General features: G+C 43.5%; 1 protein-coding gene across 4 annotated transcripts in view; it reads right to left on the minus strand.

The window, feature by feature from the left end:
* Positions 1 to 9,651, minus strand: part of ppp2r2bb (protein phosphatase 2, regulatory subunit B, beta b) — a 181,602-nt gene extending 171,951 nt beyond the window's left edge. For all 4 annotated transcript variants that reach the window (XR_009655734.1, XR_009655733.1, XM_060935889.1 and 1 more), the window contains exon 1: positions 9,214 to 9,651. Coding sequence is in view for 2 of the 4 variants with exons in the window: in XM_060935889.1 (XP_060791872.1) it covers positions 9,214 to 9,316 (103 nt within the window). In the remaining 2 variants the exon portion in view is untranslated. The remainder of the gene's footprint in view (positions 1 to 9,213) is intronic.
* Positions 9,652 to 10,525: the final 874 nt, after the last annotated feature.

Here is a 10,525-nt window from a genome sequence, read left to right on the forward strand (position 1 = left end):
GACCGGAAGCCATAGATTATTTACAGAATCTATGCCGGAAGCGCTTCATTCACTAGAAACATTACGAACATGGAGCAAGTTCTCATTGAAAACGGAGCAAAGAGCAGCCCTGGAGGTATTTATTGAAAGGAAGGACGTTTTCGCCTTGCTCCCGACCGGCTTCGGTAAGAGTTTAATCTACCAGTTAGCCCCGTCGCGTCACATACGTCAGAGGAAAGAGTGATGTGATTGGTTTAAGCTTCGTCACAGCCTTTTCTGGCTTCGACCAGTAGCAAACTGAGGCATTTCAGGGAGGCGGGTCAACCACGCACTTTGGGAAACGGTTGGGCTTAATATCTTTGCCAGACCAAATGCTCGCAGAGCTTTGAAGTCGCGTTAGCCAGACTAGGCACTCAGCCCCATAGACTGCCATTATAAACGTGGCTGCGCTGTGACTGCAAAGTCAGAAAAGTCACTGTAAATAATGTAAATGATTTCTATGACTAAAGGTTACAATAAAAAAAACTTGCATTACATTGCTTTGTTTGCACTTATATGATATGACACTTTTATCCAAAGTGACTTTACAGTTTTTTACAGTGTTACAGTCCCTGTAGCAATGTTGGGGTAGGTGCCTTGCTCAAGGGCATTTCATCCATTGATGGTATGGCTGATGGCTTTCAAAACATCTCTGAATGGGGCAACAGGTATATTACATAAAAATGGATAATGGTAATGGAGAAAATGATAAGTTGGCCTTATATATGCCAACAGATATTCAAGGTATAAGTAGATGAAATGAACATAAAAGGGGTCTTATTTTCAACTAAAGTGTACTGCAGATGTAGGGAGTTGAAACATTTTCTGAATGAGCTAGTTGGCCCCTTTAAATAAATGGGTATCTGTTCATACAGTGAGATCGCCAAAGTTTTATAAACTGAAAATGCAATAACTGTAATTTTGAAGATGTACAGGACGTGTCACTTGTGTTTTGTGACTTATTGTAAAAATGATATAAAGGGTTCAAAATCGCATAGTTACAAATATAATAGTAACTTCATATGATAATATTAACCATTGGTTATTTCAGAGAGGAAAAAAATGGGGACACTATTGCTTCCATTCGGGACAATACAACACAGAATTCGGGACCACTGGGGGACACAAAGAAAAAAAGTTAATTTCGAGCTCTGCCCTCAGCGTCGCGGTTGTCGGCCCTCAATCACTGCCAGCAGGCGTCCTGGAGTTGCTGGCCAAACGCGAACGGCCGGCCGACTTCCTCCAAGCGCAAAGCGCGGAAGCGCTGATGTTGTTGCTCGGGGGTGCGCCCCACACGCTGGAGAACGGCCCGGCGAAGGTCCGCATAGGCCAGCCGGCGGTCGATGGGGAGCTGTAGCGCGGCCAGCTGCGCCTCTCCCGTTAGCAGGGGGAGGAGGCGCGCCGCGCGCTGTTCCACCGGCCACCCCGAGGTCTCTTCTACCTGCTCAAAGAGCGTGAGGAAGGCCTCCGGGTCGTCCTGTGGGCCCATCTTCGTGAGGGTGGTGGGGGGGAAGGGCCCGCGGCAGTGGAGATGGTGGACCCCGCCGATGCGAGGAAGTGCCGGAATGCCCGACGATCTTCCTGTTGCGCCAGCACCAGGGCCTCGAACTGTTGTTCTTGCTCCTTTCGGAGGGTGAGCAGCGCCTGGTGCTGGCTCTGTTGGGCTGTGGTAAGGGCGTGGATCAGGTCGGCGAAGGGGGAGGACTCCATGGGGCTGTTCTCGTCCCGGGTTCCGGCACCACTGTGACAGTTCGTGTAGGTGGGTGGAGCACAGAAGGACGGCAGGCCAGAACTGAGTGCACAAAACTCTCTTTTATTCAGCTTTTCAGCTTCTATATGCAGTCTCACACACACACTCAGACACACACACACACACATCAGTCATCTGGTTGGGGAGAGAGCTCCCTCTGCTCTCGCTCTCTCTCCTTAAATAGGGCGCGGTCACTGGGGAAGACACACAAACACATTAATTAACGTCAGGTGCAGTGATTCTGCCACTTACCTTCCCTGACTCCCCCCTCTGGTCACAGACCGATGCTTGACCACGCCCCCGCTGCCACACCGGGATTTCGGAATTTAATGACGCATGGGTCCTGCTGTAGTTCAGCGGGGGGAGGTCCCGGTGTGGCATTGGCAGGAGCAGCTGTCACAGAGCCGTCTACGTCATCACCGCGTCAGAGTGAGGAGCAGCAGGCTCCTCCTCCCTCTCTCGGGGAATCCCTCGTGGATTTTCCGTTAGAGCAATCGCGAGAAGAGTCTCTGCGGCATGCGTTTGACCAAGTGAGAGTAATCGATGGTCAAACGCTCCAGCCAAACGCCACCCCGTCCTTCCCCTATTTCTCTATTATGAAGGATAGATTATACCGAGTGACACAGGACACTCAGACTAAACCTGACTAAACCACTCTGAGGTTGATTAATGTGTTTGTGTGTCTTCCCCAGTGATCACGCCCTATTTAAGGAAGAGAGCGAGAGCAGAGCAGGCTCTCTCCCCAACCTGACACAACAGATGTGTGAGTGAGTGAAAGAAAGCTGAAAAGCAAGCTGAAAAGCTATAATAAACGGGTTTTGTGAACTTAGTTCTGGCCTGCCGTCCTTCTGTGCTCCACCCACCCATCATTTATACATTGATACTTATTATTGTTAAAACAATATCTTAAGTGTTATTTGTAAAATAAAATATCTTGCTCTAGACTTTCAAACAATATTATAAGATTTTATTTTAATTTTACCTAATAGAGGATGGTACAATAATTACAAACACTAACAAAATCAGCATATTCCAATTGTAGCTGTAGTCACATAGTAACTATAATCACCCTTGTAATAATAATTTCAATAAATGGTTAATGTTCAGTTCCCTCTTCATTTATTCTCTATTCAAAAGGCATAACTGAGTCACACAGGTTGAGAAGTATGCAACTGACAGTAACAATTTTATCCAAAATAGTTTTTCCTGCCTTAATCACATTATTTCCATTTCATATGCATGCAGTGGTTGTAAAGTTAAGTCTGTTTGTGTAGAACACTCTTGAACTGTAGGTTCACTCTGGCTCTATGCTGATATTTTGCACAGGACTGGGTTACTTTGATAACAGAAGCAAAGCTTCAGCGCTGTCTGCTCTTAATCTTTTCTGTTCTTTCAGGATATATTGTGCATGTCATTCCTTGTTGTTTTTTTATTGAGTTATGTCTGAGTTGTTTGCTTAGTGCCCAATCTGGGTTTTCCATGTTGAATAAGGAAGCTGGTTCATCCACCGGCACGGGAACCGGGGGTGCGGGGGGTGCGGCAGCACCCCCTGGTGGTGCGGTAGCACCCCCTGGTGGTGGACCCTCAAAACTGACATGAACATAAAACAAAACTTACATGAAAATATATTTGTTTATTTATTTGTTTTCATTTGGCTCTGCTGATTTTATATGTCATGTTTTAGATGTAGGATGATGAGGGCTACATTTTAGTTATTTAAAAAAGGATTTAATTAAAACTTATAACTTAATATGTAGCCTAGTGGACCATCAGAATTTTTTTTGTCGTGACATTGACGTTCAGCTTTTCAGCGTGCGAAATTACAACAGGAAGCGAGTATGAGTCGACCGTCTGTAGAGAAATACAATGTTAGGACATTTCCAGTTTGGTATCTGCGTTGGGTGTGTTAAACCGTGTGGATTTAAGTGGAATAATTGCGAGAAGTCATATGATCAAGACAGCGTTTTAAGGTAAGGCCATTTGGTTATTAATTTTGCCCGCTGTGTCGTGTTCACTTGAGCCTATTTGGTATGCCTCGAACAAGTGCAGGTGTTGCTAGCATCGTGCTTTGAAGTTGACTCAGATGTAACTACAGTCTTAAAAAATGTTCGTTTAAAACGGTGTGTCCATGCTCATCATGTTTTACTTTTACTTTTCTTAATGGAGAGTGTGAAATACCGCTCCATCACTTTTATGAGTGATTTTTGCAATAGAACACTAAGTTAGTGTCACTAACCCATAGTAGTAGGATGAGTGGGTTCATGGATTTCGGTCTGTTGATTGAGAGAACTATGGTGTTTGTGTTGTTCCAGCGAGAGTGTTGTTCTGTTTCATGTGTGTGTGTGTGTGTGTGTGTGTGTGCGTGCGTGCGACTAACTACTGTATTTGAAATGCACACTCGCTTGACTGGATCTGGGTATGTAAGGCTGTAATCGGGTGGAATCCGCGTCTCCTTCAGTTTATCTAGAGCAGATGTAAAACCTGCGACTGTTAAACCACAGCTGTGCGCTTCTGCTTCTAAAATAACCTGTCCTTCGTAATCGTGTTAACTGAGAATTGTCATTGACAGACAGGCTTCAGATTCTTCCGTCATCACTAAAAAAAAAAAACGTCGTTTTTACGGATTAGGCCTATAAGTAGTAGGCAGTTTAACGAAATATTGCAATTGCAAGCTTAAAAGGATTTCGGACGCCTGATTGGTTAAAATGCAGGAAATTGCATCTAAGAAATACAAAATTTTCTGGGGGAGGACCCCCAGACCCCCCTTCAAAAAAATGTCCCAGGTCACGTCACAGCACCCCCTGCCGACAATGTCTTCCCGCACCGCTGGGTTCATCTGTAAGAAAATCAAACACTCATGAAGAAGCTAACTTGAATGCAAGCAGAAATAAAATGAGATCCTTATGCAAACTCTTCCATACTCACTTACGACTTTCGATTTTTTTAAATACAAGTTCTTACGTGAAATAAAATGATCACTACAAACTCGGGTATTCGCAAATTTCTCTGGAATTTTCAGGCTTAGATCCTCTCATCGTATTCTCTTTAACCACTCATTTCTTTGGTGTTCTTGAAGCATTTGCTTATCTTTGTTAACATTTTTCTTGATAGCGGGGAGACGGTAATACCTTTTATCTGTTTCTCTATTTGAAAAACCAAAAACAGCACTAAACTGAACTATATTTAAAACAGATTAAGCCTTGTTTCCATGAAAGACAGTCTCTGTTTGTCCCCCAAGTGAAATTATCGCGTGATGCGTGACGCCATGTGCAAGGGGTCTATATGGGACGGGGCTTTCCCCAAAGCATGGATATGTGGCGCTCCGCCGCGCTGTGCAACGTCAGCGCTGCACTGTCACTTGCACACCAAAAAAAAAACAACAACAAAACACCATAAATTGAACAATGCAGAGTACTTTCTGCACCTAAATATCTTCTGTTCCCCTCTGAAAATGAGTAATAACTACAGAAATAGGAAGATATTATAATATATAGGTTTATACCCGGGCTATTCAATTGGCGGCCCTCGGGCCGGGTCTGCCCTGCAAGGCAATTTGTACCAGCCCTTTAAGTAGTGAAAAAAACATGTCCAGATGCATGCGCTGTTCTCTGCTCTTATGTCTCCGCTCTTCTGTTTTTGCTAGCACGTTAGTTAGACAAAATGAAGAATAAACATGCTTCAATTAAATGAAGCATCTTTATAACTCAAACTCATTGACATTCAGTCATCAGATGACCTGCGACAGTCATTACAGCTGGGAGGTTCTGAAAAGCTTTGGACTCATTACGTCAGCTATGAGAAATTCCCCTGTTCAAGGGGTCTTGCTCTTTTTAACCTCACAATGTTTGGCAGTACTTACACATGCGAATCGTCATTCTCACACATGAATGCCATTAAAACTAATAATCGCACATCCCTCACTGCCCACAATCTGCACCATTGTATGCATATTGCCCTGATCATGTATACACCTGACTTCACTGCTATTGCTAAATCGAAAAAAACGTCATTTCTCTCATTAGATGGCAAATGTTGGCTGATTTTTGAAAGGTCTGATGCAATTTCAATAGAATTACTTTGCCTTGATAAAACACTGCACTGGTATTTTGTCATATAATTCCCTAGAGGAAAAACATTGCTTCTTACAACAGTCTTATCTTTGTCTTTCAGAAACAAATCAGCTCTTACATTGAGCTTCATCTCTCTCTCTCTCTTTTTTCCTAAAGGGGTTTTACGAAAAACAAGTCAGAATTCAGTAAGATCTGGCCCATGTCTCATAACGTTACTTCTTAATTTAAACTCCTAAGAAATATTCTATTATCAAAACCCAATTAAGTACAATTTAAATTCAACTTAAGATCTTAAAATACTTTTTTTTGGATCCTAAAGGGATTTTAGGAGAAACAGATCAAAATTCAGTAAGATCTTATTTATTTCTGTGAGACAAAGACAAGACTGTTGTAAGCAGTAATATTTTCCTCTGGGTCATACCATACTATGCGCTTGTCTTTTTTTTTGGTACCGTTGTGTGCAATTAAGTCTTAGTTAAATGAGTGAAATTCTAAATGTGATATGGCTCACCTGAACTGATTTCCTAACATGCCATTTGAATGTAGAAAGATTTGGGCCTTTGTCTTAAAACAATACAATGCACTGATGTTGTTATGCAGTTACAAAATACATGTAAGAAACTCCTCTGCTGTTGTTGTACTTTACTCATATTTCCAGTGGTATTTCTCAAGCCCCTCATTTGGGATACTTTTCATGAACTGGCCCTCATTACGAACTAATTAAATAGCCCTGGTCCAGACTATCCTGGTACTCAACCCAGAAGTGAAAAAGGGTTTCACTGCATGCGCTGACTGCCATTCACAACCATACATAAAACCACGTTCTAGGCGCTGGTCGCTAGATGGAGCTGTTACATGATTTGATCTCGATTCTGTTTCTGGCATCCTGGAATTGGAAAATGAAGAGGCATGCTACGAAGTGTTTTCATTTCAAATCTAATTTTGCCTTTTAAATTTTGCCCCTTGCACATTTGACAAGGTAAAAAACAGCAAATTTAATAAGGATGAGAATTGTGCCTTAAATCAGCTCTAGATGCCACCAGAATGCACCATTTGAAGTCTCTAATTTCAAAATTTTCCATGGGACCATGCTCCTGGACCCCCCAGCACACTTCGAGGCCCTCCAGGCCGGGCCAGCCCTTATGAGCTGGGCTCTGCATCAGTAGCACCGTTCTGATATTTTTTTTCTGGGGAAAGCCCTGCGGGATGTGAAGTGCAGGGGATATTGTAGGTTGGCATGTGTCATTTAAAAGTTATTGCTGTTGATACACAAATAATTAAAATAAATATTAAATAATGAGTAATTAAACAGGGCGGCACGGTGGTGTAGTGGTTAGTGCTGTCGCCTCACAGCAAGAAGGTCCGGGTTCAAGCCCCGTGGCAGGCGAGGGCCTTTCTGTGCGGAGTTTGCATGTTCTCCCCGTGTCCGCATGGGTTTCCTCCAGGTGCTCCGGTTTCCCCCACAGTCCAAAGACATGCAGGTTAGGCTATGTGTTGGCCCTGTGATGACCTGGCGACTTGTCCAGGGTGTACCCCGCCTTTTGCCCGTAGTCAGCTGGGATAGGCTCAGCCTGCGACCCTGTACACTCTAAAAAATAAAGGTGCTTCAGTGGTTCTTCAAATCTCTGGATGGTTCCATGGAGAGTCAAAACTCTGTGATGAACCATTACATTATGCGAAAGGTTCTTCACATTGGAAATGGTTCTTCAGAGCCTGGCATTCTCTTACCATTTGCTGGTCAATGCACATAGGTTATGTTTACACAAATCTGTCTTCACTGCTCAAACAAATGGTTTAAATGGTTCTTTAAAGAACTGTTGCATGAACAGTTCTTTGAAGCCCTGAAAAAGGTTCTTCTATGGCATCGCCCTGAAGAACCGGTACTGGCCCCATTATTTTTTAGAGTGTAGAACAGGATAAAGCAGCTAGAGATAATGAGATGAGATGAGTAATTAAACAATTAATTTACGAAATGTTTCATTACTCATAATTGTTTGAATTCCTTAAACCATTTTTAAATTATTCACATAAAAATTGTATACCCTGCTTATAAGCCCAAGCAATACATTTTAAAATTTTCATCACTTTCCATCTCTTACACTTTTTTTTAATCTCTTGTTTATTGGTAGCAAAGTAATTTCACTTACACAGCAGCATTTTGAGCATGACCACATCCATTAACAGTCACTGGATGTGAGCAATGTAAATGGGTTTTTAGGGAGGGAAGAGACAGGCAGACATTCATTCTAGGCTCCACTTTTATTTTTAACGATGTGAATGATGGAAATAATTGTAAGCTTCTAAACTCAAAACTCCACCTTCAGTTCACGAAAGCAACAGAGACACGAAAATAGTCTTTTTTAATTATTTCTAATACAATTCTAATGGGTGGTGTAGTGGTTAGCGCTGTCGCCTCACAGCAAGAAGGTCCGGGCTCAAGCCCCGTGGCAAGGGCCTTTCTGTGTGGAGTTTTCATGTTTTCCCCGTGCTCGCATGGGTTTCCTCCAGGTGCTCCGGTTTTCCCCACAGTCCAAAGACATGAAGGTTAGGTTAACTGGTGACTCTAAATTGACCGTAGGTGTGAATGGTTGTCTGTGTCTATGTGTCAGCCCTGTGATGACCTGGCGACTTGTCCAGGGTGTACCCCTCCTCTTGCCCGTAGTCAGCTGGGAAAGGCTCCAGCTTGCCTGCGACCCTGTAAAACAGGATAAAGCGGCTACAGATAATGAGATGAGACAATTCTAATGTCAGAGCTCTGAGTAAGCAAATCTACTTTGTGCATGTGTTTGATTACAAGTTGCAAGTGGTGGCAACATGAGTCACATGTTCACGTACAAGACCACAACATCTGAACACAAACCTTAACACAAACATCACATCACATCTTAGACAAAAATGTCCTCGGATCAAAACCATGTTCTCTCCAGTCTGATACCGAGTCAGCGTTCCAGGCCAACTCGAATAGTATGGCATCTCTAATTACCATATGCTGTTTTCATGCCCCAAAGCTGCGTATGTGGTTCTAGTTAAATCCATTAATTCCAACACACCAAACTAGTCTACTGCATTTATAACAAACCAGCTCAAAATTATGTTCAGCTCTTTATGCGCCAGTGTTAATGCGGTGAATCTACTGAGGGTGTTAATCATGCTGCTTCTCATTTGCCCAATAGACGAGTTAAACATTCTGAATGTATTTCATACAATTCAAAAAATTAAAAACCACCACATTACACAAAGCACTTATTCGACATCATTGCGCGTGCAGTTCTACCGCTCTGTCAAACATTTTATACACTGGGCCTCGAGGCGCGCGAGAAAAGCAGGGGGCAATTCAGCAATTCAAAAGATTGAAATCATCTAAATTTTGACTACCTTCTGTTGCATAACTGTGGTCGCGGAGGAAGCTGCTGTTGATTTTGCGGGTGTCTATTTCCTCATCCATGTATAAGGCAGTGTGGCTGGAAATAGAAAGCATGGAAGCCGGTGTCCATGATCCGCAACATCGACTCAGATCCGATAGTCAGCACACGCAGTTACCACATCCAGACGGCATAGAACAAGCTGATGTTGATCGTTCTCTCTCTCTCTCTCTCTCTCTCTCCCTCTCACACACACACACACACACACACAAAATCCTTATACAGTAGAGGACCGAACCGGCTCGCGCTGTCACAGTTTCTGGGTATGTCAGTGTCGCCTAAGGAACTCCGACGTCTTTAATGAAGAGCTGCAGATCCGAATACTCAACGGTGCGAAGCAGTGACGGTAAAAATCCATAATTGGAAGACAGATGTGTGCAGCAGCGCGCACTGTTGCAGTAACTGCTCGCAAACTGCGTTTTTGGCTCCGCCCACTGCCCCGCGCCTGTCTCCTGCGGGTTCGGAAGCGCGCGCATGCGGGGTCCCAGAACTGGTCTTATACAGCAGGGGTGGGCGATATCACCGATCCCCCCCCCCGATATGATACGAAGTAATACTAAGGCTAGTACCCCGATACCGATGCGTTTAAAAAAGTTTTATACAGCGGCGCGGGAAGACATTGTCGGCAGGGGGTGCTGTGACGTGACCTGGGACATTTTTTTGAAGGGGGGTCTGGGGGTCCTCCCCCAGAAAATTTTGTATTTCTTAGATGCAATTTCCTGCATTTTAACCAATCAGGCGTCCGAAATCCTTTTAAGCTTGCAATTGCAATATTTCGTTAAACTGCCTACTACTTATAGGCCTAATCCGTAAAAACGACGTTTTTTTTTTTTTTTTTAGTGATGACGGAAGAATCTGAAGCCTGTCTGTCAATGACAATTCTCAGTTAACACGATTACGAAGGACAGGTTATTTTAGAAGCAGACGCGCACAGCTGTGGTTTAACAGTCGCAGGTTTTACATCTGCTCTAGATAAACTGAAGGAGACGCGGATTCCACCCGATTACAGCCTTACATATCCAGATCCAGTCAAGCGAGTGTGCATTTCAAATACAGTAGTTAGTCGCACGCACGCACACACACACACACACACACACATGAAACAGAACAACACTCTCGCTGGAACAACACAAACACCATGGTTCTCTCAATCAACAGACCGAAATCCATGAACCCACTCATCCTACTACTATGGGTTAGTGACACTAACTTAGTGTTCTATTGCAAAAATCACTCATAAAAGTGATGCAGCGGTATTTCACACT

The sequence above is a fragment of the Neoarius graeffei genome, chromosome 12, assembly GCF_027579695.1.
Source record: "Neoarius graeffei isolate fNeoGra1 chromosome 12, fNeoGra1.pri, whole genome shotgun sequence".
Taxonomy (NCBI): domain Eukaryota; kingdom Metazoa; phylum Chordata; class Actinopteri; order Siluriformes; family Ariidae; genus Neoarius; species Neoarius graeffei.